This window comes from Notamacropus eugenii, chromosome 3 (assembly GCF_028372415.1).
Source record: "Notamacropus eugenii isolate mMacEug1 chromosome 3, mMacEug1.pri_v2, whole genome shotgun sequence".
In the NCBI taxonomy this organism is placed as follows: Eukaryota; Metazoa; Chordata; class Mammalia; order Diprotodontia; family Macropodidae; genus Notamacropus; species Notamacropus eugenii.
Genome location: NC_092874.1, coordinates 485,114,250 through 485,141,830, shown reverse-complemented (window position 1 = coordinate 485,141,830; position 27,581 = coordinate 485,114,250). Strand labels below are relative to the sequence as shown.

The window sequence follows — 27,581 nt, the reverse complement described above, 5'->3', positions numbered from 1 at the left end:
TCTCCCCCCTTAAAGAAACATTTCTGGGAAATTGTTTCAGGTTTGTATTTTAAAGCGCTTAAAAAACATTGCTGAATACTGCAGATCGTCCTCACCAAAAACCTGGAATAAATGGTTGCTTTGCTTTATAAAGTCTCTGACCCCGGCCCAGTCCAGGGCAAGGCGGCAGCTAGTAGATGAGATCCTGGAGCTCCTTGTCAGTCAGCTCATTCACATCCATGATTTTCTGTAACTGCTCCATGTACCGTTCATTGTCTTGCAGGAAATGCGGGACCCTCAGGTTTTCTGTGACGGCCAGCGTTTTCAAGCGATCCACATCCTCAAAGGACACCTAGGGGAGCAAGGTGGGAAGGTGAGTGCTGAGGGACAAGCCTGGGGCCCCAGGGGCAGCAGGACGGTCTAGGAGACTCTTCCCTGGGTCTCAGGAGTTCAATTCTTATACGTCCTTCTGTGGATGCAGACTACAGAATCTCAAGAGAAGACTTGCTTATAAGAGCCCTGTAACGCTGAAAAACCGAAATGGGCTGCCTTCTGCCAGCCTTGCGAATGAGCTGGTCATCAGCTTCTTGTGCCATGACTACCTGATCTGTGTATCTGGTGAAAGAGCTCACTCCCTCTCTGCCCTTTCCTTCCTTTCTCTTTTTCCTCTCTCTCCCTCTCCCTCCTCTATCTCTTTCCCCTTCTCTCCATCCCTCCCTCTCTTACCCTTTTTCTGTCTCCTCTCTCTTGCCCTGTCTCTTCCCCTTTCTCTCTCTCTCTCTCTCTCTCTCTCTCTCTCTCCCCCCCACCCTTTCTATCCCAAGATTAAAATAACCTTGTTCAGAAGTTGTTTACAGAAGGATGGGCCTGGAGTTGGAAGGGATTCTACAGGTACAGAAACAGGCAGGGCTCTGTCCAAGCTCACCAAGCCCGTGAAGTCAGAGTTGGGATCTGAACTCTGGGCTCCTCACTGTCAGTCCAGCCTTCTTCCTAAAGCAGGCCCTAAGACTTGTCTTGGAATTAGATAAACCCAGGGGAGAGGTGCTGCCCTCAGCCCTGGCTGGGCGACACCCTCTGTGGCTGGGGCCCCGCAGGGCCGCTTTCTTCAGGGCCTTGGGCAGTGAGTGCTGGCTTGGCTTTTTCCTACCTCAAGTTACTGGCCTTTCTCTTTACATAACAAGGACCCACCTGGGGGCTTCAGAGGGGGCTGGACATTGGCCTGGTCTGGGAGGGCCACAGAAGAGAGAGAATTTCAGCAGCTGCCACAGTGGTTGGGTCTTGTCCTTGTCCCCTGCCTTCCCTGGGTCCAGGGGCTCCATCAGTCTCCTCTTTTCTTGGGGCTCCCTATGTCTTGGCTCTTACAGTAAGTAGATACTCATGGATCAATGAGGGTGAATTTGTCAAAAATAATGATGCATTTACAAAGTCTTTGGTGTCCCTCTGTCACACAACAATGTAGACATGATGGCACTCCCTGTAACAGCCCAATGTATAGCACCAGCCTATGCTGGTGCTTTTCCATGTCCCTGCGCCAGTCTGGATCCCCTCCTAAAGAAGACGCTGGGTGGTCTGTCCTGCACACTTGCAGACACTTTAGGAAATGTGTGTCTTCCATGAGGGACTAAGGCCCAGAGCCAGCTTCAAGGGGCTCCATGCAGGTAAATCCGGGGTACTGCCCCTACTCTCCAGTTCTCAGGAGCAGTCCTGGAGAGCAGAACATGGCTTAATTTCTAAACAGACTCAAATATCCCAGAGATATAAGCCTGATGGACCAGAAATGAGAGGAAATGTGAATTTCCTTGACCTTCTTGACAGCAGGTGATGAGAACCACCCCAATGCCCTGTTAAAAGAGGCACAGATTTTTACTGGCACAGAACAGTTTTCGGTCAATGCATCTACTCCAGAACCTTCAATCTGGCAGTGAAGCTGAGCACACTCCATGGCAGACATTTAACAAAGTCTCTGTTAAATGCTCAGAGGAGACAGGAGGGAATGTGCAGGCTCAGCTAAGAAGAAGAGGGGGTTGCGTCCAGTGGCTCCCCAAGGGGAAGCCCTCTGGGCCCTCCTGCCTCCCCAGGCAGCCCCCATCCTGTTGGGATGGTCTTAATCATGAACGTCCAACCTGAATGTTCTTTGAAGCTCTTATGCTTCTCCTGGTTCCATCTTCCAGGCTGAGGCTGGTTCCCTGGGCTAGGCTGTCCCAGCCTTGAAAAAAGTCTCATTTCCCCTGAATCTCCTCTCTTCTAAGATAAATGCTCTGTATGGCAGGAGCCTGAGGCCCTTCACCAGTCTGATCATCATCGGAGCCACTGTCTCCGATGCCCACTGACTTCCATCCCTTTGACCCTCAGGCCCTTTCACCAGCATGCCTACCCTGAGTCCCAGTGAGTCCTTCCCCTCTCTACCCCACCTCACCCTCCACTGCTCCAGGGGCTCCCTTTGCTTTCTGCACACAGTCTATGAGAGATGCCCCTGCATATGCCCTCTCATTTCTTATGCCTGGTGGCCTCTTGGTTACCTCTTGGAAATCCAAGCTTCCAGCAAAGCTCAGCTGGAGGCCAGCTCCCAAATGACCCCTTTTCTGATGTACCCCTTCCTGATTGCTTTGTATGTTCGATACAAAGTATCTAACAGTAGCGAGGGGGAGTGGCAGGACCCAGAGCTCTGGACCTGGAGTTAGGAAGGTCTGAGTTCACATCGGACCTCAATCACTTTTCAGCAAGGCACTGCTGCGTGGCCCAGTTTCCTCATCTGTAAAATGGGGACCATAGTAGGTTGCTGTCAGGACCTAGGAGATGCAGGAGGCGGCCTCCCACCAGGATGTGAGCTCCTCCAGTGAGAGGCTGTTTCATTGTCTTCCGTGCCCCACAGCCTGGCATGGGCGGGCACTGAATCAGGGGTCTCACTTAGCAGAGCAAACTCTCTGCCAGTGCCAGTTGGCATGTGCTCTGCAGCCAGAGATATCTGGGGCACAGAAGGTCTGGCACAGGTGGCACTGGTACCCTGGCTGACCAGCAACACTACAACGAGTTGCCAGTGCTGGGCACATAGCAGGTCCTTGGAAATGCTTGTCTGATGATGAACTTTCCAGTTGATCTTCTCCCCCTCTACAATGTGGTTCTCAGAACGGAATGCAGTATTCCTCACTTGATCCTCAGGACAACTCAGGGAGAGAGGTGCTATCATGATCCGTATTTTGTAGATGAGAAAGATGAGGCAGAGAAAGGTTTAGTGACTTGCCCCAAGGTTATAGCTAGTAGGTGGGCCAGCTAAGTGGTGTAGTGGATAGAGCACCAGTGCAAGAGTCAGGAGGACCTGAGTTCAAATCTCACCTCAGACACCTGACACTCACTAGCTGTGTGACCTTGCGCAAGTCACTTAGCCCCAACTGCCTCATCCTGGGCCATCTCCAGTCATCCTGATGAATATCTGGTCACTGGATTCAGATGGCTCTGGAGGAGAAGTGAGCCTGGTGACCTGCATAGCCCTCCCTCACTCAAAACAAAGTCAAGTGCAAGTCATGTCTTTGTTTCTCTGATGGCAATGAAGGACAAACACACACACACACACACTATTCTTGCTGTGGGGCAACCTTGGGAGATGCCACAGAAGCCATTGACACCATCTCTCCACATGTGGCTCACTCCAGAGATAAAATAACTCATTCAGATGGACCTGCCTTGTGCTCCTCTGCCCCTCCCCCATCCCATACTTATGGAACAAGTTGATTTATTGAGTGCCAGGTTGTCCCTCATGAGGACAGATCCCAAGTTCTAGCTCACTGGGATCTTCTTGGATCCTGGCTGCCAGTGGCCCTTAGCTCTCTGGCCAGCTTTGTATCGCTGGACAGTGGGCCACCTCTGCCTTTATCCAGGTCACCAGTAAAGAACATTAAGCCATACAGGGCCAAGCACAAGTCCTTGGGGACCCCACAGGAGCCTCCTTCTAGGAGGACCTGAAACCACCAAGGACAACTTTTAGGGGCTGGTAACTTAATCAGTTCCAAATTTACCCAACAAGACCACTGTCTCACGGACAACAACAGAATGAAGAACTCTGGGAAATGCATGGCTAAAAGCAAAGTAAATTGTATCTATAGTGGCCCCCACACCAGCTGCTGATCCAACTGCCCCCCAGGGTGCAAGACCAGGGACCTCGAAGGAAAGCCCCTCACCCACCACATGACGCCAAGAGAGCGCTGTCCATGGTGGCAGCCACAGAGCGCTGTCCATGGTGGCAGCCACAGAGCGCTGTCCATGGTGGCAGCCACAGAGCGCTGACTTTGATGGGCTTGGCCCTTCTCAGCGATGCGAGGACCTGAAACAGTTCCAAAGGGCTCATGATGGAAAAGCCACCCACATCTGTGGGGTGAGAGTGCAGAGCAAAGCAGAGTATTCTCTCCTTTGTTTTGTTTTGTTTTCTTTCTCATGGGTTCTCCCATTTATTTTAATGCTTCTCTATGCAACATGACTAATGTGAATGTATGTTTAATAGCAATGCATGTGTAGGGCCCAAATGGGATTACAGGCTGTCTTGGGGAGGGGGGAGAAAATCTAAAACTTATGGAAGTGATTAAGGAAAACTAAAAATTAATAAATTAATAAATTGGGGGAAACCCTTCTCTCTTTTGACAAGACCACCCCCTGGGGGGGGCAGCCTCCCCTTCCCCTGCTGGTTTCCCTTTCTCAAGGCTCTTCCTGCTCAGCTACCACAAGGATTTCCCTTGGACCTCAAGGACTGGCTTTTAAAGCCCTTGCTCAGCTGGCCCCTTCCTACCTTTCCCATCTTCTTCTGTGCTGCGTGACGTCGATACCTGGCCTCCTCCGTGGCGCTCTCCCTCGTCTTCATACTGTGGATTCCTTCTGTCTCCCCAGGGTCTCACAATCTCCAAGAAACCTTGCACAGTTCTCTGAAAGCTTACGGTATTGCCCCTGAGGTCTGCTCCAGCCATCCCATCTGTCCCTCGTCTGTCCATGGGTCTTTGCCTATTGTCTCCTCCACTGCGCTGTGAGCTCCTAGAAAGCAGGGCCTGTCTCCTCAGTACTTAGCCCAGTGCCTGGCACGCAGTAGGGGCTGAACCAGCTTATGCTGACTTGACTTGACTCAGGCACCTGCCGTGTCCCAGGCTGGGTGCTGGGCACACAGGCAAACAACAAGACAGTCCTCATCTTCAAGGGGGGGATAATAATACCTCGTGAACAACACAGAGAAGCAAGTGGCAGCAGCCAGCCTCGAGCTCCTGTAAAGTGCTTTAGGAACACCTCACTGGATCCCACTACAGCCAGGAAAGATGGCACTTTTGTTATCCCCATTTTAGATGAAGAAACTGGAGCTGAGAGAGGCCGAGTGACTGGTCAAAGAGCTCCTAAGTGTCTCCACCGTGAAAACAAGCGAGCTCTGGGATGTGTGTGCGAAGTGCCCAGCGCTAGTGATTTCTGACAACCGCGTCTTTTTCTGTGGATTGCCTACTCAAGACTCCCCAGGGGGTCGTTTGTCACATTATTCACCAGGTAAGTCACTGAGCGGAGGAACAGAACCGAGGACCTGTCTGTGCTCTACAAAGAGATGGGGCTGATTCACTTTTGACAAGACTGACGCTCCCTCCTCGCTGTCATTCCAGAGGTGCACTGATTGACTTCTTGGCTGTGTCTCGTGCGTCTTTGGTGACCTGGCTGCCTGGGCTCAGCCCCCAGAGCTCTGAATATGTGCAATGCCCCCTCCTCAAAGGCCTGAGCTCCCGCCCTGCCAGCAGAGACAGCTGATCCTGTGGTGCAGGCAAGTCAGTTTGTACTCATGGCAGGTTGGTGCCACTATCCCCAGTGCCTAGCACACAGGCTCTCACATAAAAGGGCTATTAAATAAATATTTATTTTCTAACTGAGCCACAGTCTCCATTCTGTGAACCCTCTGTCTCACCACTTCTCCCATGGAAGCCTGGGAAGCCTGCCTCCCCATCCCCATGGAGGCCCCCCCATCTAGGCCTCCAGATCTGTCCCCTCCCCATTCTGAGACTTCTGTGCACACCCTCCCCATCCATCATCTAGCCTTACGCAAACCTGCATTCTGGAAGCCTCTTTCTGCATTGCCAAGACCAGGGAAGGGGGGATACCACTCTATCTGTCCTCCCCCACCCACAGTTCAGGCATTGATCCCCTCCTCTCATTTAGGGACATCAGCACCTGGCTGTGCTTTGGGCTCTCTTGGCACAGTCGGGTTCCCCTCACCCCCCTTCACCAGTCTGGGCCCTGCAGCAGCACCTGGGGGAGGCTTGAATCAGACTACAGCATGACCTAGTTGTGAATCAAATTCATGAGAAGTGACTCTTTTTATAATGCAATTTTATTGATATTTTTGTTAGGAAAATTGGCTTTTACATCTTCTGTTTCCTTCTTCACCTTATTGTTTATCAAGCATCAGGTTGGTTTTTACAGTGAACTCCCATTTTTTTCCTGTGCCATTGTGCAAAAATGCAGTTTAAGAGAATTGTCAAGGTCTGAGCCAGGGCCTTCCTTGGCCAGCCTGGGGACTACACTGACAAATTGAAGGTTCTTACCTTGCCCAGGGTAGTCAGCAAATGGAAGTCAATGGATTCTCGGTATCTCAGGATCTGGAGAATGCCATCCAGGTAGACTTGGTCTTTATTGAAACAACCTGATGGAAACAAAGGAATACGTGGCTTTTTTAGAGGTCTTTCACTGTGGGAACTAACCTTACAAACTCTTCTGCATTTGAGGTCAGGGAGAACTTCTCATAGACCAGAATCTAAGGACAGGCATAACATGAAATGTAGAGTCTTGCCAACTAACGGCAGTTTTTAGAAATTCCAAGGTGGATCGTTGCTTCATGCCTCCCCTACTCTGACCTACCCAGATTCCCAATGCCCCCCACCAAGAAGCTGCCCCTCCAAAGCTCCATCCCTAAAAACCTGGGCTTGGAGCCATGGGATCTGTCTGCAAAACAAACAGGGTTTAAGTAAGAGAATTTAAGGAAGGAAGAAGTAGAGCCACAGAAAACAGTGTAAAGAGCCCTCACAGAAGATGGCCTGGTTCACCCCAAGAGTGACCCCCTTTCACTGCGTGAAATTCTACTCCATACAGCAATTTATCTGGCTTAGAGATGATGCACTTTCTTAGAATTCCTTTATTTTGGCAAATAAGCCTTGACCTTCTCTCCTTCCCACTAAACAGATCTGCCCAGACAAGCGAACCAAGCTCCTCCATTGGCCATGCCCCGAGTGACTCTGCTATCGGGAGGGTGGGCAGCAGCCATCCATGTCCAGGGGCCTTGGGGACCGTAACCAACTCTCGACACCTCCTTGGCCCAGGCGGATGCTGTTTTGTTCTGTGCCAGTTCAGAGGATGGCCCATGTGATGCCCGCTCCTCCAGTGAAGGCCCAAGTGGTGCCCACTCCTCCCCTCCTTCCACATCTGCACAGACTTCTGTGTACCCCATGATTAGGTGAGAAAACAAGCACCTCCTTCTTCTTTGAGTCGGGCAGTCAATAAGTAATTATGAAGCACCTGCTATGTGCCAGGTGCTGCGCTAAGTGCTGGGGGCACAAAAAGAGGTGGTAGACAGCATCTGATTTGTAGGAGCTCAGGCTGATGGGGGAGATGCCATCAGAACAGCCATGTACAGATGGATTCTACACGAGATCGCTCAGAGATCGTCCTCAGAGGGAAGTCCCCCTAAGGGGGGCTAGGGAAGCCACCCTGGAGGAAGCTGGGGGACCTCCCCCCAGGAGAGGGAGTGGAGGAGGGCAGCATTCAGGCCTCCCAGGTACAGCCTTGTCTGAGGAACAGGGTGGAGGACAGTGTTGCTGATTGGGGAGTATATGGGGGGTTGGAAGGGGGATGTGCGTGTGGGGAGGAGGGCTTTACATGGGACCTTGGAGTCATTGAATTTATTGAGTGTGGGGTGGGCTGCCACTGCAACCACATCACCCCTCCTGGGTCCACCACCTTCCTTCTCTTCTGCCAGCCTGTGCTGATGTGGTGCTCCTCAAGGGAGGCTCACGCCATCCCACCACCAGCCCAATGGCCACCTACAGAAGCCTCATTTCAGCTTCCTCCCACTTTGACCAAAGGCAGCATCGGGTGAATGTGCCCTCTCCTTGGGCAGACCCAGATTTAGAACTACAGCCAGAGGTCTATAGCCTGAACCCCTCTGGCATTCTGGTGAATCCTGGGGACTCCTCCCTAGAGTGAGGTTTGGAAAGGCCAACAAGCCCAAACCCAGTGAAATATAACTACCAAGATACAGGGGGATTCACATTCACAGAGCCCTAAAGCCCAATCCTCGCCCCTTGGGAGAAGTGAGAATGTGACAGTTATTGGTAGAGGCCTGTTCAATGTTTACAGAACAGAAAAGCCTAGAAATGCGCTGCTTACCTGGCTGGGAAGTGTCAGTCCAGCCCCTTTTGGCTCGCACACAGTAATCCCACCGTGTGTTGGGGTCCTTGACAAACTTCCCGACATCCTGGAAGAGCTCGCTGAAGGACATCTGGCTGGCCTGGTAGACCGTGTAGTAGAGGAGGGCAGCCCGCCACAGAAGGGGGTCCTTTCGGAACAGCACGCTGTGGATGCTCGCCAGCCCTTCCTCGGTGGGGTTATTGGGCCGCAGGCCGTACTTTTTACGGCCTGTCCAATTGCTCCATGGCTGCTGAAGATTGTTAATCCCACGGAAGTAGTGTGTGCCTACAAAAAAGCCCAGGAAAAATGGGACAGATCCGACTTGAAAGAAGATCATACACTACATGTAAGTTGACACGCCTTAAAGTTCATTTGTAAAGAAAGAACCACAGAATTTAGTGCTGATCAAACCTGGCTGCCTCATTTTCCCCCAAAGGTGAAGCAACTTCTTCGAGGGGACCTGTCCGGTCAGTAGCCTGACTTGGATTCTTCTGAAATGTGTTTATAATATCCTAACTCTGATGCCATGGAATCATGCTGGGAAAAGGCAGCCAGCTACACAAGGGCATTGACCAAAGGGAAAGGGCTATGTTTACCTATTTCATGCCTCAGCATCCCCTCCAGCCAGTGCTCACGGGCAGTGGAGACATTGATGGTCAGGGTTGGACACCCGTTGACCACGGTCATTGACGCTCGGGACAGCAGATCTTCAGTGAGATGGACCACAATCTAAAGAACAAAGAGGAAACAGAAGGTGGGCGAGGTCCTTTCATGGAAAGTCCTCCCCCAAGAGGTGCACAAATCTGTACTGTGCCCTCCTCACCCTGAAGATCCAAGAAACCCGGAGGTGACTCTTCCTGCCAATAGTCTTGGAGCAGCCAGGGAAGTGGAGCCCCCTTGGCCTCCCGCCACAAGCATGGAGCCTGGCTTCTCTGCTAGGGCTCTTCCCCCATCATACTTGGCTCGAAAGGTATTTACAAATGGCAGTCAGCATCTTCAGTTCCTAGCAACAGCTAATGCAAACCCTTCCCAAAGGGGAGGGTCACTATTGCAAGAAGCTGCTGAGACAAACAGCATTGCTGCTCATTTCTGTAAGGTAACTGGCCTTCCTTGCATACATTTCACAGCCCTGAAATCTATTCAGGTCCCCAATTCAAACCTGTGCCCATGTGGTTACTGAATTGGCCAAAGGATGAAGAAAAAGGCCGACGGGGAGTTAGGTCAAGAAAACAGACACACGGAGAGACGTGACTCTCCTTGACTTGGGTGGTTTGAAGGAGAATTGAATTACACTATTGAACTTGGAGACCTAGTGAAGATTAGGAAGGTGAAATGTCTATGGTGCGCTCTTTTTTCTCTTCTAAATGTATTGTTATTTTTAAACATTCTTTTAAAATTTTTTGAGTGCCAAATTCTCTCCCTCCCTTTGCCTCTCCCACTTACTGAGAAGGCAAGCAACGATCCCCATCACACATTTGAAATCAGGCAAAACCATTTCCATATTAGCCACGTTGCAAAAAAAAAAAGAAAAGGAAATCAAGAAAAATAAAAAGTAAAATCACACGACGCTCCAGCTGGCCCTCAGGGCTCATCGGTTCTCTCTGGAGATGGACCAGCATCTTTGATCATGAGCCCTTTGGAGTCATCTTGGATTTATGGTCTATTCTAAGGCTGTCTGCCAGCTGTTGGTAATCACCACTGCACGCAGGGTAAGTGCTGGACCTACCTCCCCCAGGCAGCCTTCCTTGGTCATGTACTTCCTGACGTGGCTCCAGATGCGAGTTTTAGACAGTAAGCAGCCTCCAGTGGCCTGTTCAAAATGTTCATAACTTCCATATCTCTGCAAAGTTCTTTCCATAATATTGACAGACTGCAAAAGGCACAGACATAATGAAATGAAGTGGGTTTAAGCAAGACTTAGGAATGATGCATTTTTGTGGGAACTGATCACTGCCCTTCCTGGTTATGAACACGAAATACTTGTTGGATTGGACCTTACATTTATTGGTGTAAAATTGGGCCAACATATTCAACCATTTTTAGTCACCTTAAGACACGCGCACAGGACCTTTCCTCCGGAGGACCCAACAAACTTTACAGACATCTATGACTACTTCTGGAGCCCCAAGGTATGAATTATTATCATCTGCAATTCAAGGACCAAATGGCTAGCACAGAGAGTTACTTCGGGCACCTAAGGTGGCCACAGGATGGGCTGGAGAAGGAGCAATGGGAGCACAGGCCTCCTGACTCCTTGTTTATTAGCTTATAATGACTGTCTACAAGGAGATGCAGAAGACTTGGGGCCCACTTTTATTTTTCTTTAAAGGGAAAAAGCAAAATAGTTCCATAATCTTATAGGATAACTCTAAAGAAGAGTTTTAATTTCAAAATAAGTCAAATCCAATCACTGTCAATTTTAAAGCCCAGCAATAGTGTTCTTTCCCCCGCCTCTGCCACATGACTCATTTGGGTTATTACTGCCAAGGAGGCCTCAGTTTCTCCATCTGTAAAACTGAGAAGGATTGATGTTAAAGATCTGTCTCTCCATTCTGAGGTGCTCTGCTAGAAATCCTCCAGACCTGCCAAGGGGCAAGTGAAATGCTGCTCCCAGGCCGGGAGCTGTGTCCACAGGGGAAGGAGATGTTGGGGTTCTCTGTCTGCCTCCCCAGCTTCCTCCTTGTGTTCAGGTTTTAGCCAACTGGTTGAAGGTTTAAAGTGATAGGGAAGAAAGAACAAGCATTTATCGTATACACTCCAACTTTCACTAAAACATGGCCTCATACCTTCAAGGAGCTGAGAGTCTGCTGAGGGTGATGGGTGAGACACAGATAGCTACAATCCCTAGTCTAATATCAGATGAGGTGAGAAGCCTGTGGTCCCCTAAGGGGGTGGCAAACAAGGCTTGTTTGGAATCCAACAGAAAAATGGAGCATGGCACCCATTACTGAACCAAAGCATGCAGCGGGCCAGGCACCCCTGCTCTGGCTGGATTACAGACTGCATAGAGGTATGATGGGAGACAAGTCCCAAAGGCCAGGCAGGGGGACTGAAGCTTACTCAGGAGACAACAGGCAACCCCGAAAGAATGACCGAACTAGACATAAGCAGTGGGAGACAGGAAAGACGGACACCCCAAAGAAGGCTGGGAGAAAGTGTGCTGCCACTGGACATTCTGGGTTCCGTTTATATGTCCTTCAGAAGAGAGAGAAGACATTGCTAACACCACTATGATTCTGGGGTTTCTATATGGCTGAAAACCATGTAGTCTTCATGGAGTTTCCCATTCCACGAGGGCACTGGAAGGATGAATGGAAGGCAGACTTCCATGGGACGCAGGACACTGTCACCATTGACTTGTGTCTGCCAAGTAGCATGAGAGGCAAGCCCAAGGCCTAGGCAGTCAGCTGTACTGGGGTCCAGAGGAGGTAGCGAACCCTCGAAGCTGAATTTCCAGGACCCCAGGGGCAGACTTTTCATAAGATGAGAGGGCCAGAAAGTTGTCCTTGGTCCTGGTACAGGGGGCAGCCATGTGGAGGAATGAGATCTCAGGCTCACTACAGTTTTGGAATCTACTCATCAGCAGTTAATCTGAACGAAGTTTGAAGAAGCACCACCTGTTGTCATCTTTGTTTTCTGATCTTTCAGACACAGTGGTGTTCTAACTGCTCTCCAGAGAATACTGCTCTGGGGAGGAAGACTGGGTCTCTTCTTTGTAACCCTGTCTCTCTCATCGGTGCTCATTCCTGTTCAGTCCAATGACCATCTCATAGGTGCTTGCCCTGCCCGAGGCCCCACTCTGAATCAACACCCACTACAGCACTGACCAGCACTGACCAGCGGGCAGCAGGCAGGGGGCTGAACTGGAGGTTCCAAGACCCAAGGTCAGATCCCTGCTCAGCACTGATTACCTGGGGGACCCCACAGCATGTATGACATTCAAAGACAGAAGGGGATTAGTGCTTGTCCTCAGAGCGCAAATCTTCGAAGGCGGACCTGGACCTAAAAGGAGGGAGTTAGGTGCCATGCCTGTGTGCTGGATGAAAGGGAAAACCAGCTTGGAAGTAGCTAGGAAATAGTGCCCCCTGCTGGGCCTGGCACGTGCAAAGCAGGAGGGTGGCTTTTTATTTTATTTTTGTCAGCTTGACCTCTTCAACATCAAACATCATGATGCACCTTACAAGCAGCCATTGCCCTCCACTGCTCCCCCTACCTCAGGACCCCCAAATTGGAAAGCAGAGGGGCAGCGGGCTGACACCCAAAAGGAGCTACTTTCTCTGCCCCCAAACTGACTCTCCTGTTCAGAGGCCCATGTAGCCCCTATTTAGGGGACTGGTCCCCACACTTCTGCTCAAGTGGATGCGGGAGAAGGGCGGAGCAGAAGCTGCCTTGCATGGTGTTCAGGCGGATGGCGAGCCAGTCATGCCCAGAGCCCGAGCCTGTGCCCAAGGCCAAGGTGTCTTGCCAGCCTGCCCCCATGGCCCATCTGCTACTGCCCTCCTCAACCTGTAGACCCTGCAGCAGAATCAGGCTCCTTGACAATTCAGTCCAATCAACAAGTCCTGACGAATCCCCTCGTCCCATGTGCCCTGGGTGGCTGAGCAGGGACAGAGGCTGCCCACATCCTTCTCCCCTCATGGGGATGCAGCATGGGACAGTAGACAGAATACTGGTCCCTGGAGGCAGGGGAGGCCCAGACGCCTTCTGTCACTTACTAGCTGTTCGAGCCAGGGTACCTCTAAGCCTTGACTTCATCATCTGTACCATGGGGGGGCAGCTAGGCGGGCCAGCAGGCAGAGTGCCAGGCTGGGAGTCAGAAAAACCCAAGTTCAAATCCAGTCTCAGACATTTCCTAGCTGTGTGACCCTGGACAAGTCACTTCACCCTGTTTGCCTCAGTTTCTTCATCTGTAAAATGAGCCAGAGAAGAAAATGGCAAAACACTCCAGTATCTCCACCAAGAAAACCCCCAATGGGGTCACAAAAAGTCAGACACAACTGGAGAACAACATGCCTGATGTACCTACGTGATGGGCGGTTGTGAGGCCTGGATAAGAATACACGCATACACAAACAAAGCCAAGGTGACTGAGATCAGGAGTCTGTGATAAAGGTCTCATGTCTAAAGGCATGAGGCTGAGGCAAATAAATGGACAAGAATACAAGCCATTCCCCAATTGATAAATGGTCAAAGGATATCAAACAGGCAGTTTTCAGAGGAAGAAATTAAAGCTATCTGTAGTCATATGAAAAAATGCTCTAAATCACTATTGATTAGAGAGATGAAATCAAAACAACTCTGAGGTACCACATCCCACCTGTCAGATTGGCTAACATGACAAAACAGGAAGATGTGGAGAAACTAGAACACTAATGAATTATTGGTAGAGCTGTGAACCACCCCAACTGTTCTGGAGAACAATTTGGAACTATGCCTAAAGGGTTATAAAACTGTGCATACCCTTTGACCCAGCAACACTACTTTTAGGGCTATATCCCAAAGAGACCATAAAATGAGACAAGGACCCACATGTACAAAAATATTTGTAGCTGCTCTTTCTGTGGTGGCAAAGAATTGGAAACTAAGGGCATGCCCATCCGTTGGGGATGGCTGAACAAGTTGTGGTGTATGAATGTGATGGAACCCTCTTGTGCTATGAGAAATGATGAGCAGGCAGACTTCAGGAAAACCTGGACAGACTTCTAAGAACCGATGCTGAGTGAAGTGAGCAGGACCAGGAGAACACTGTAATGGTCACAGTGTGTGAGGACTGACTTTGACAGACACAGCTCTTCTCAGCAGTGCAAGAGTCTAAGCTAATCCCCAAAGGCCCATGATGGACAATGCCGTCCACATCCAGAGACAGGACTAGGAGTCTGACTGCAGATGCAAGTGGACGGTTTGCTGCCTCTCTTTTTTGTTTTGTGTCCTTTTTTCTTGTGGTTCATTCCACTGGTTCTAACTCTTCTTTACAACATGACTAATGTAAAAATATGTTTAACGTGAATGTATATGTAGAGCTTATAGCAGGCTGTATGCTGTCTTGGGGAGGGAAGCAGGAGGGGGGAGGAAGAAATTTAAAACTCAAAAGCTTGTGGAACTGAATGTTGCAACCTAAAAATAAAGAATACCTTTTAAATTTAAAGAAAAGAACACATGCATTGTAGTTTGTAAACCTCAGGGCCTCATCCAAATGCCAGCAACCACCGTGCTGACACAGGACGTTAAGAGAGGACCAGCAACCGCTCCCACCCTCAGTTAACATCCTGCCTTCTCAGCATGGCCAGAGGGCTCCCAGATCAGGCAGCTTCCTTAGGCTAAGGAGGCTCTGGCCCAACACCAGACAGGGAGACCTGCACATGCCAAGCTGAGGAAGGCTGAGTACCACTGGCCAATGGGAGCCATCCTTTTGGGGCCACGTCTCTTAAGCCTGAGAAGCTGTGGGGGAGACTGGCCCCCTCTTTTTGAAATCCTGGTGCCCACCTTTGAAAAAACAAGCTGGATGTTGGACAGGACTCCCCTTCCTGGGCCCTGACACCCAAGCCAAATGGTCCGAGCCACCATGGTGCCATACCTGCTTCAGGAAGCGGTCGGATGCCTGGCCATGCTTAGCTAGCACGGTAGGCACGGTTGGGTTGGCATATTCAAACTGAGGGTCATAGGCGAACTCTGCCTTGAAGAACTTGGCTTTCTCTCTCTCTAGGTTGGTGGGCTTGATAGCTGTCAAGATGCAGAGTTTCTTGGCAGGGTCATCTCCCTTCTCAAAGTTCTTGGGCACTGTGGGAGGCTGCTTGGGCTTGGCCAGTGTGGAGAAGCAATGCCGCTTGGAGTTGGGTTTGGGCTTTGGGGTCAGGCTGCTTCCGGTCACGCTGAAGCTGCTGGAGAACTTGACATTGCTGGGCAGTGGGTTGTTGGCAAAGAGGGAGGGCTGCTTATTCAGGTAACACCAGCTGCTGTTGGTCAGGGGCATGGGGACCTTGATCTTCCCACGAGGGGAGCAAGGGGACCGGCTGGACTTCCTGTGCCGGCGGTGATGGGACGGTGAGGATGGCTTTTGGAGCTGGTTCTTCCTCTGCTCTTTAGACTGGAGCAGGACATTGTAGCTGCTGGTTCCAGTCGTGAAAATGTCCTTCAGTATTCCAGGGGCCAGCTGTGGAAGGTTGTTTTCACAGCCAATGATCAGCTTCTCTCCAGGGCTCAGAAGGGACTTATTGGTTGATTCTTGCTCAGGCCAGTGAAGCTTTTCTGTAAAAGGGACGAGGACAAGATTACTTGTAATGATAACCAGCGTGACTTTGGACAAATTTAAATGAAAATAGCTTACGCCCCACTGACCATCTAGGACTTTACAATGAGCTTTTTAAGAGAATGACTTTAGGATCTAGACACTAGCCAATGTGTATAAACATCATGTTTTGTCTTACTTCCACCCTCCAAGGAGACCCTGTTCCAACAGATGAAAATGTTTATTAAGCACTTGCTGCACGCCAGCACAGTGATACAGAGCTAGGCAATTTTAAGAAAACTCCTCCAACTCGAATTCATTTATAGGACCAAGTTCTAATTATGCAATGGACAAACACATTTATCAACAGAAGCCATTTAATCTAGGAACCTATTAAATAATATCATTCAGTGACAGAGTGCCATGGAAAGTTAAAAAAAATCCAAGGTAATTCCCAATGATACAGCTTTGGTCACGTCCTCTAATTGGAAGCAACATCTGTGTCATTTAATGAACGTTTTTAGCTGTGAAGCATTTTAAAAGCCTCATTTTACATCATCCCACTGCCCATTTGCTTTCTTAGAGACATAAATGATCCCCATAGTGGGCCAAGATGAGGGTGCTGGCCTTGGAGTCAGGAAACCTTGTATGAACCTGGTCTCAGTCATTCATTAGCTGGACGACCCTGGACAAGTCACTTTACCTGTGCCTCAGTCTCCCCATCTGTAAAACGGGGATCATGATGACACCTCCCTCCGGGATTGTTGTGAAGAGTCAATGAAATAGCAGATGTTATTAAAGTGCTTTGCAAACCTCAAAGTGCCCTAACTATAAATGCAAGTTATTATTATCCCATATACCACAACTAGCTGACCATCAGTCACATACACAGGCATGTGGGAGACTTCCCTCAGTGGGCTTAAGATCTAGTTGGGGAGGCTGACTAATCAGTGTGTCAGTCAACCAGCATTCATCCTGTGCTTCCCATGTGCCTGGCACTGTGCTAAGGAGCTGGGCAGCCAAGGAAAGGCAGGGACACAGATGAAGTTTGATTGAGCATGGAAAGAAGTAGATACATGGAAGATTGACAGGAAGTAGATAAGCACTGGAGAGCGAGACATCAGCAGCCAGGATGGGGGGCCAGAGAGAGGAAGGCACCAGCAACTGGGTGGGGGATGTCAGAGAGAGGAAGGGGCCAGGAGCTGAAAGGAGTGGGGCAGATAAGGTACCTGCAGCTGCGAGGGGGGGCAAAACATTTTAAGGAATCACAGAATTTGGGGAGCTGCTTGAGATCTCAGTCACACACTGAGTGACCCAAGAGCATCTTGCCCCACAGGGATCCCCACTCAAACGTACCCACAAGTAGTTTCATGTCCTTGCTTGAAGGGTGCCAAGAGGGAGAACCTCTGCTCCAGGAGGCAGCCCCTTCCACGCAAGGAAAGCTGCAGTTGTTACCAAGTTTGTCCTGCCCCAGGGGCTGACCACTCTTCACAGCTCCCATCCGCTGCTCCTGGCCTGGTCCTCTGGGGCCCAGCAGAGCAGTCTGCTCCCTCGTCCTAAGCCACAGACTTTCAAATACTTGACAGCAGCTATCCTATCCCCGTGACTGTTCTCCTTTCCAAGCCCCATATCCGTAGGGCCTTCAGACAATCTTCCTGTGACATGACCTCAGGGCCCTTCACCACAATGGCCATCCTAGTCTGGATACTCTCCAGTTTATCAAACCACAGGGCCCAGAGCTGAACCCAAGCCTCCAAGCCCTTGCTAGCTCTTGGACACTGGGCCTCTCTTCACGAAGCTAAGTGATGACTGAGCTCTTACTGCTGACTCCCGTGGGGCCTGCCCCACCTTATACTGAAGCAGACCCTGACTGAAGTGAAGCTGTTTTTTGTACTCACGTCCAGGACTTCACATCTCCCCTTATGGCATTTTGTCTTACTGGATTGAGCCTAATGCGTCAGCCTGACAAGGATTCCTGCTGGCACTACATGTCATCAGAGATCCCTTTCTTCAAGTCACTGATACCAGTGGGAAGTAGCCCAGGGCCCACGCAGGAGCCTCGGGCCTCCCCACTGGAGACCTCCTATCATACTACCATTGAACCAGCCTGCTGTGAATCCATCTAATTGGGTCATCAATGAGTCCCCATCTCTCCATCTACATAGGCACTTTATCAAAGACCTTGCTAAAGTAGACGACACACCCTTCTCATACCAATTTAGGAATTCTAATAAAAAATAAAAATTTGTCACAAGCTCTTCTTGATGCAGCCATGTTGGCTCTTTGAACCATCGATTTGCCAACCATCTTTCTAACGACTGATTTCAGAATGTTCCCCGGGACTGAAGTCAAGCTGACTGGCTCTGATCTCTTCCCTCTCCAGAAAACTGGAACGCCAGACTTGTGTGAGTTCTCTCCGTGGCCCCCAATCTTTCAGCTGGCACTAAGAGTGACTCAGAAATCCTCTCCACCGGCTTTTTCAATGCCTAAGGAAAGAGTTCATCGAGGTCTGGCGACCTGAACTCGTCCAAGGCAGCCAGAGCGGGTTCCTGTCCAGTCTCAGATTTCAGCACGTGTTTGTGGCGTCATTTCCAGCTTGAAGGTCATTCTCCTTGGCAGAGAGAAGCAACAAAACCCAAACTGAGCGGCTCCGGCTTCTCTGTCACCCATTTATCATCAGCCATAATACAAGGTGGTGAGTGACTAAGTGCCCAGATGAGAGGCACAAAGTAAGTACTGTTGAGGAAACAGGGGAAGGCTGAACCTGGGCAGGGACATCACAGACACACAGGTGGGTCTTTGTTTGGGTCCGGAAGGAGAAGAAGGCTTGGGAGAGGTGGAGAATTAAGGCAAAATCACCCCAGGGGAAGGGAACAGCATGAGCAGAAGCCAGGAGAGGGGGAGGATCTGGCAATGAGGGAGGTAAGTAAGTCAGGCTTGACAGAAAAGTAAGGAGAGTCTCACTTGGCCCTGGCAATCCTGGGGAGCCACCGAAGTTTCTGGGGAAGGAAAGCGATGAGATGAAAAATGATTTCAGGGAGTTAGGCATCTTAGGGGGATGTGAGAGAACAGGGATATTAGTGCTCTGTGAGTGGAGCTGTGAACTGGCCCAACCCTTCAGAAGAATAATCTGGAACTATGCCCAAAGGGCTACAAACCATGCAGACCCTTGGACCCACAAGGCCCCTCCTAGGTCTGTATCCCAAAGAGATCAAAGAAAATATTTTTAAGAGCTCTCTGTGGTGATAAAGGTTTGGAAACTGAGGTGATGCCCATCCACTGGGCAATGGCTGAACAAGCCGTTACTATGATGTAAAAATGAGGATGGGATGGTTTCAGAGAATCTTGGAAGAACCTGGGAGAACTTGCACAAAGTGAGCAGAACCAGGAGGACAGGATATAAAATGCTATCTGCTCCCAGATAGAGGACAGGTGGACTCTGAGGCCAGCCGATGGGATGGCCTTGCACCATTCGTTTTGTGTTGACTTTTTAAAAAAACAGTATTTTACTTTTTCCAATAATGTGTAAAGACAATTTTCAACAATCATTTTTTATAAGATTTTGAGTTCCAAATGCTTTCTCCCTCCCTCCCCTCTGCCATCTCTAAGATGGCAGGAATCTGGCATAGGTTATATATGGACATCATTCTTTTAGGAAGAGACTTTCCCCTGAGCCATGGCAAGCAGAGTGGCTTTTGAGGCCTCTGCCCCAAAGACATCAAGGGGTAGAAAAGACCTGGAAATGGAAGAGGTGCCTGTCTACTGGGGAATGGCATCTAGGTAGAGGACGGTCAATTAGAAAGGTACTGCCCTGGTTCTGGGAAGAGCTGATGAGGGTCTGCACTAGGGAAGCGGCTATGGGAGGGGAGAGATGAGGTTGGATACAGAGGTTAGGAAGGTCAGCATTACTAGACCTGTCAGGAGACTGGGTATGTGGGTAAAGGTGGGTGAGGAATTCAGGATGACAATGAGCCTGGCAAACTAGGAGTATGGTGATGCCTTTAACAATTAACAGGAAAGTTGGGGAAAGAGGAGGGTTTGGGGGTCAAAGCTAAGGTGTTCTCTTTTGGAGGCTGAGTTTGAGGTGCCTATGGGACTTGTGACTGAAGATATCTGCAAGACAGTGGGGAGGGAGAGAGAGAGAGATGGGGAGGGTGGGGAGGGAGAGAGACAGAGAGGGAGACAGAGAGAGACAGGGGAAGGGAGGGAGGAAGAGAATGTACACTTATTCCCCCCCATATCACAGGGGTCAGGGGTGCACTGCCCCTATGATCTGGAAAACCCAGGTAAAATATTTTGGCTGTCCTTTCATACCAGAAAAATCTGAATTACTATGGTATTAAAATATGTTGAAATTATGCAATTCTATACATAAGTGTTGTGCATTTCTGAGTTTCTAAACCTTTTCTGTGCCATCTACTGGCCTTCGCATGTCTGTGACTTCTGGAAAACTCCCCCAAATTCCCATTTAATCTTTTAAGCCAAACTGTGTTTATCAAAACTGCCATGGGGAAAGTAATGATGTGGAAGGGATAAGTGTATAGAACTGGGAATCATGTGTACAGAATGACAGTTGAACCTATGGGAGCTAATAACGTCACCAAGCAAAACAGTCTAGCAGGAGAGGAAGAAGAGGTTCCAGGCCCACATGTGGGGAGAGACCCAAGGTTAGTTGGCATAATCTGGGGAAGGATCCAGCAAAGAAAAAAAGCTCAGATGGGCTAGAGGAGAACCAGGAGAGGGGAGAGGATCCAGATGGAGAGAGATCAACAGTGTCAGAGTCTTCAGAGGTCAAGAGGGATGAGGACAGCCAAATCTTGGCAATCACAAGATTAGTATCCATTATGTGATGAGGCTAAAGGTCAGAAGCTAAGGAGAAGAGGAGGTTAAGACAGAAAGTGGGGACCACCTCCTTAAGGAGTTTAGAAATGAGAGACAAGATGATTGCTAACAGGCATGGCTTTGACAGAGATGACAAGAGCCTACTTGCAAGCAGTAGGGAGGGAGATAGGATGTAGAAGGAGAGAGACCTTAGATTAGAGAGAGGGGGAGGCTCTTAGTAGGGCCAATCTGCTGGAAAAGATGGGACAGGGAAAGATCGAGGGCTGTGAGCAGGGGCTGATCTCGGCAAAAAGAGGAGTCACCAGTGGGGAGACGTCTGAATGGTGGGCAAAGAGGAGGGAAAAGGGAGCTGTGGGCAAAGGGCCCCCAATTTTGTGGTGAATATGAAATGAGATTCATGATTAAATATCGGGACAGCGGAATTCCAAACTATGCTGAAGGCAGAAAACTGGCTGGCTCATGTCAGGGCAAAGGAGGACCTGCCGAAGCCCCTTTGTGGCTGCCAAGTCCAGAGCACCAGAATCTCCCAAGAGCCCAAATGGTGGGCCCCCAAATGGCAGGGAGAAGCGGCCTCCACAAGCAGGAGCAGAGACTCACCAAATGAGAATTCAATTTCCTCCTTTGGGGTCCTATGCAATAGCATTTACTAGAAAGGGTTTTCCTTTGCCTCAAACAGCCCCTGAATCATCTCACATGTGGGGAAATGCGAAGGACGCCCCTTGGCCTTTCAAGTCCCAGTGTGCTCTAGATGGAGGGAAGAAGCAGTAGCTCATCAATAGAGAAAACCATGTGGCTGGCATGGTCCAGGAGTATTTCCCTCAGTGCCCTTCTCTACCGCTTGGACAGCAAGTGGCCTTGAATCTGCCTTTTGGTCAAGGTTTTGCCTCCCCAGGTTTCCTGCTTCCAAGTTACACTGTGATTCTGTGGAGAGAGAACCTCCAACGTCTTGGTAGACCCTGCTTGAGAATCACAGCTTTAGTGCAGGAGAATGCCAACCTCTTGGAGCCTGGAAACCTGAGGAGAAGGGACTTGGCAGGTCCCTGAGGCATGAAGGGGCAGAGCAGAGGTTTAAAGTCAAGTGCTCTGACTCCAAAACAGCACAGCTTTTGATCTTATGAAGTCCCACCCCAAACCAGGAAAGCTCTGAGTGGGGCTGTGTCTGCTGGGTGAAGACCAATCTGGCAATGTCCACAAAGAATCGTTACACTCTGATGCTTTAGCCACAGCAGCCCAGAGGTGGATCTAAATGTCCAGAAGCTGTCGATGCGGGCAGTGCCCTTCTGCTTATGGCAGCAGGAGCCACACTCACAAAGGGAATTCACAGACATGCACACACACAGAGGACCACTGTCCTACAACCAATAACACCAGAAAAATATACATATAGATATATGTACCTATATATACATACACATAGACATATCTATATATACAAATATACATATACATATAGCTTACATATAGATGACTCTCCACCATAAAACTAGAGCATAGTAAACGGGCAAACCATGGCGGTGAGATGGGAGCGTGGTTCCCACTGGTGGCACCACAGGCCCTCATCACTTCATGGCCCATATGGTCTTCTTGCCGCCCTCTCACTGGATGTTAGCAAACAAAGTGCCACTAAAGGAAGGGCAGCACAGGATCACCACCTGCTGCACATGGCAAGAAGATGCGTCCTGTGATGCACCAGAAGAAAATCCTCCAGTCATGAATGTTTTCCTTCAGTCCTAGGCAACTTCAATGCAAAGGCACTGGCCAAAGGAGAACATGATGATCAGAATGTATAAAGGATGGCTTTGGACAAAGAAGGAGAAAAGAACAAAGGCATGTAGACACCTCCGAGGTTCCTTGTCCACCTACCATGAGTTGAGCTGAATCCAAGAAGAGGGTTCCATTCAGAATATGCTGGAGTGGCAAGTACTGAATATTCCATTCAGCCCACAAGCATTTATGAAACATAACCCAGGCACAAAGGAGACACACACATGTATGTACACACATGCATGTATGCACATGCACACACGTACACACATGCATGCACACACACACATGCACATAGACACACACACACAGACATGCGCATATCCACAACACACACACACATACACCTACATACATCTGCCTATCTTGAAAGCACTAGTGAGCCTAAGGATAAAGATATGTGACTTAAAACTCTAACCGAAAGGATGCCAAAGCTAACTTTTGAAAATGCAAAGGGTTTATAAAATGTTCTCAGTTATGTGGAGCCTTTCTCCATGCTTCCAAAAAGCCTTCTCTGAAAAAAAGATCTTGGCTATAAAGCTCTTTCTTCCTGTGTCTTTCCTGAAAAGCATTCTCCTTTTTCAAGGACCCCCTTCTGAATGTGACCTTTTAGAAGATAATCTGATTGGCTTTTTCATACTTTGTTGAACTCAAGGTCCCAAGTTGGTTAAAATCTTTAAATCACATCATAAACTTATTTCGTTGAGTTTGTAACATCCTAAGACATTGGGAGAGTGAGCTTTTGACTCCCTCAGAGTGCATTTAGGCCAACTGCAATTCCGTTTGTTGCATTTTCGGAGATAATTTTAAAAATGCATCTGGAGCACTGGAACAGGCCTGCCCGAACCCTTGGGTCCTCTTCCCAGCTCCGTCAAAGATCGTCTGTGTAAGACTGGCCTAGCCACCCCACCTGGCGGTGCCTCTCTCCTCTGATGACCCATCTCTCAGAAGAGTGTTTCACAAATGAGAATTAAGTTTCAGTCACCCCGTCATGCACAGCTGAAAGGGATCTCTGAATCAGACAGCAAGCACTTATGAAACCTGAGGGCCTAGGAACTGTTTTTGACCCAGAAGAGTAAAGTTGCTTGAAACAAAATCCCAAACAAACAAAAGCCTCTATTCTACCAAGATTTTTTTCACTCAAATCAATAAATCATGTCAGCAATTTTCTTTCCGTCCGGGCAGCTAGGTGGCGCTGCAGTGGATAGAGCCCCATGCTTGGAATCAGGAAGACTGACTCATCTTCCTGAATTCAAATCTGACCTTAAACACTAGCTATGTGACCCTGGGCAAGTCACTTCACCCTGTTTGCCTCAGTATCCTCATCTGTAAAATGAACCAGAGAAGGAAACAGCAAACTGCTCCAGTATCTTTGCCAAGGAAACCTCAAATGGGGTCACAGAGAGTCAGACACAACTGAACAACAATATACTTCACATACCATATATACCATATAAGATGCTTTATAATACAACCATATTATTCATTTTTCACAATACTCATGTCTTTTTTTATCAGTGTAGCCTTACATGAGGAACAGATTTAAAAGATTCATCTAAAATTATCCTACAGGTAAGAAACACAAACTGCGTGGAATCTTACATTTCACAATTTCCTCAGTAGTAATACCACTATTATAAATGGAGAGAATGAATAGCGACAGCCCACTTCACTGTCAGAAACTTCATTTATCAGAGGCAGAAATAAAGCAGCGAGCCAGAAGGCTCCTCTGGGAGGCTGAGGAGGGTGGTGAGGTGGTGGCTCAGAGTACAAAGACATGGTCAAGAACTAGCTAAAAGAATGCCAAGTGGACTGCATTAAGGACTCCTGGGGAGTGGGGGGCAGGCAAGGAGGGAGAAGTAGGAAGGCAAAGATATCCCTTGTACTCTAAACAAGGAAGGGAGAAGGAGCCAGTCTGGAAGATGGGGCCACCAGGACACCAGAACCTCCCATCATCTTGTAACCCACTACCTTCTAGACATGAAGGAGGATACCAAAATGCACGACCAACTCTGAGGAGCTCCCACGCCAACGCCAGGTCTTAGGGGAAGTGCGTGATGACAGGACACTCTCAACCTCTGCAGGAGCCAGTGGGCCTTGTGAACAAGCATCCAAGCATAGGGCAAATGGGTGAGCCCAGCATCTGCTGAGGAATGCTGACTCAGGCAAATATTTACATGCGGAGCAATACTGACTGATTGACATAGAATGTTTCACACTTCTTGGTTGAGAGACAATGGTGTCTGGAGACAAATGATTATTCCACATCAAAGAGGCAAAGGCCCTTTCCTGGGCCTTGACAATTCTGTCTAAAGTCAGCTTGGTTTCAGACACAGCTCCACACACGCACGTTTTGTTTGCTCACTCTTGTGGGTTATGGAGAGGGTTTTTTTTTGTCAGGGGACGGGGCAGGTACTGAGTGATACAAGAAATGTTCACCTTTGTGGATGACTGTCAAGTTTATAACTAAAAATATTCATTAAAACTCATTTTTATCACATCCAGTCCTATTTTGGGGGCAGGGGGAGGTACAAGGATTGGAGGCATCAGAGAGGCCACTCTGATTCTTTCTGGCTTTCCCTGTAAAATGGTCTTGATCATCTGTTTGTTCCTGTCTCAGGGACAGCCCAACTGAGGAGGAGAGCCAAAGCTTGGTCCAGGCACTGCCCGGCCAGGAAGGTGTGCCAGTGCTGGCACTCAACCCTCCTCACGGTCTGCGACAGTGGCACACCTGCGGCCTCCCCTCCACGTCCCGTCCCATGTGTTCCAATGACACCAGCTCCTAGCTCTTCCTCTATCTATACTCCAGGCAATGTCATTGGCTGGCCCCAGACCCTCTTGCTTCTCCAGGCTCTCTTCAAGTACTAGCTAAAATCCCACCTTCTACCAGGCCGCTCTGCAGATTCCCCTTAATGCTGGTACCTTTTTGTCTACAGCTCATTTGCATGGGGTTGTTTGTGCTGTCCTCTCCCTTAGACATGGAGCTTCTGGAGGGCAAGGGAAGAACTGCCTTTTTGCCTTTCTCTGTTTCCCTGGCATTTGGCATAGTGCTGGGCAAACGGGTGCTTAAAAATGCTTGCTGATTTGACTGTGCTTGGCTTCTGGGAAATGTCACTGAGCTGAGACTTGGGCCAAAGGTGTTATGGAAAGTTTTTTGGAGGCTTAATATGGTGTTTTGTTACCCAGGAATCATGCCAATACCTGTTTCTTAGCCTACACCTGAAAGATGCAGTTCAAGAACCTCTTCCCCACAAAGGCTTTTGCTGAGGGCTCGATTCCTACTTCTGTCTTCTTATCCAGATCTCCCAGAACAGTGCTTAGCACACAGAAAGAGATTAATAAATGCCTACTAGTATGAGCCAGGCACAATAAAAGGCAGAAGACATTCCCTGCCCTCAAGGAGCTCCCAATCTAAGGGATGACTCAGGAGAGAGCACAAGCAAACAAATATAGACAGAGCTCTAGACGGCTAGACAGGAGCTCATAAATAGAGGGAATGCCCTGGAGCGAAGAGGGGCTAAGAAGGCTTCCTGTAGGACGTGCTGGGGAGGTCAGTGTGCAGAGCAGAAGAGGGAGAATGTCCACGCCTGGGGGAGACTTGTTCATGGGACAGCCACGAGGCTGGCATCACTGGATCAGGGAACGTGGTGGACATTAAGTCAGAAAGTAAGGAACTTGCTTCCAGTGACAGACTGGAAAGGGAGGGGGCCAGTTCAGAAGGATAGAGGATTTGGTATTTGATACTGGCAGTTACTGGGGAGGGGGGCAGATCACTTTGGCAGCTGAGTGAAGGGTAAGACAGAGCAGGCAGGGAGACCCCTGCCCCCCAGCAGCTACTGCAGCCATGCTGACTCAGCATCCAATAAAGCCTCAGTGGAGTCTGGGAGCATCTGTCTGTCTTCCCAGTGAGGAACACCTTTTTGCCATGTAAAGTTAATGCTATGGAGACAGCCTTTTCTATTCACTAATATGGGGGTTATAGTTTGAGGGTTAGGATTTAACCCAGGGGTGGGGAACCTGTGGCCTCAGGGTCAGTCTAGGTCCTCAAGTTCAGACTTCTGTCTGAGTCCAAGTTTTAGAGAACAAATCTTTCACATGTGGCCCTCTAGGTCCTTGAGTGTTGCCTTTTGACTGAATCCAAACTTCACAAAACAAAACCCCTTAGTAAAAGGAATTGTTCTGTAAAATTTGGACTCAGTCATAAGGTGGCACCCAAGGACCTAGAGGGCCACATGAGGCCTCGAGGCTGCAGGTTTGCCACCTCGATTTAACCTATTTAACTCACAAACCATGCCACCTGGAACTTGTTTGGGGCACCCTGCAGGGCTTGGGGGAAGCTGGGTGGGTCTTACTAAAGAAGTGTCCTGAGCTTGGGAAGCAGGAGGTGCAGATGTTACTGTGTCTAGGTCTAGAGATGTCAGGCCCATGGCCTGTGGTCACACAGTATGTGTCTGGACAGAGAAGCTGTGGTATGAATGAAGTTCCGTTCCCCCCAAACCATGGGGTTTGATAACATAAACACTCACAGAAAGGAGTCCCATCACTTCAGTGTCTCGGAATAAGGAAGTGGGGCTCTGGTCTGACACCCTCTGGGATGGTGGGGAAGGGAAACAGCTTTTGTTAAGCGCCAGGTGTGTACTGAGATGGTGGGTCCCTGGCTTGCCCAAGCACAACAAGGGAACAGAAGGGGACCGCCTTGCAGGCTGCTGCAAAGCCTAAGCAGACAAAGGAGAAGCCTTCCTGAAAACACAAAGTTACCGGTGCAGAAGATACAAAGTGCCCGCCAGGCGCAGGTCGGGCCGGAAGGCTCAGCAGGCTCCAGGCTTAAGCTTGGGCTTGGGGTTCGTGCTGAGCACTGAGGAGCTCCAGCTCAAGCACTGAACTTGGCACGGACCTCGGCGCTGGAGGGTGAGGAAGCTCCCTATGCCACTGCTGCGGGGCACTGCCCCTTCGGGTACAGGGACACATTGAGGGTGGGCATGGTTAGGGCCGAGCAGCCCAAGAAGTCTGGCCCCTGGCTCCAAGGCCAGCTCCTGAGCTGGCACTGCACTGGGGAGAGGAAGAGAGAGGGGGAAAGAGAGGGACAAGGAGGGGGAGAGGGAGAGACGGACAGAGACAGACAGAAGCGACACAGCCTCCTCCCACGTGACACTGAAGAGGGCCCCCCCCGCCGAGTTCAGAGCCCCGGGGCCGAGGGGAGGGGGTCCCGCCCCGTCCCCCCAGCCTCCCCGCCGCGCGCTCACTCACCCGTGACCCGGATCCCCTCCAGCATCTCGGGCCGGGGTCTCCGCCGGCTCCTGGCGGGACGGCGCGCCTGGCGCCGGCCGGTGGCGGCTGCCGAGGCTGCGCGGCGGGCGGA

At 49.7% G+C, this 27,581-nt stretch overlaps 1 protein-coding gene across 1 annotated transcript; it reads right to left on the bottom strand.

Moving 5' to 3' along the window:
- Positions 1-31: 31 nt before the first annotated feature.
- MATCAP2 (microtubule associated tyrosine carboxypeptidase 2) lies at positions 32-27,581 on the bottom strand. Its single transcript, XM_072599144.1, has 7 exons — positions 27,470-27,581; positions 14,966-15,636; positions 10,118-10,261; positions 8,988-9,120; positions 8,371-8,676; positions 6,534-6,631; positions 32-331 (listed from the first exon to the last, which is right to left on the bottom strand). Exons 1-7 carry the CDS (start codon positions 27,492-27,494, stop codon positions 170-172), a joined length of 1,539 nt encoding a protein of 512 aa, XP_072455245.1. The 5' UTR covers positions 27,495-27,581; the 3' UTR covers positions 32-169.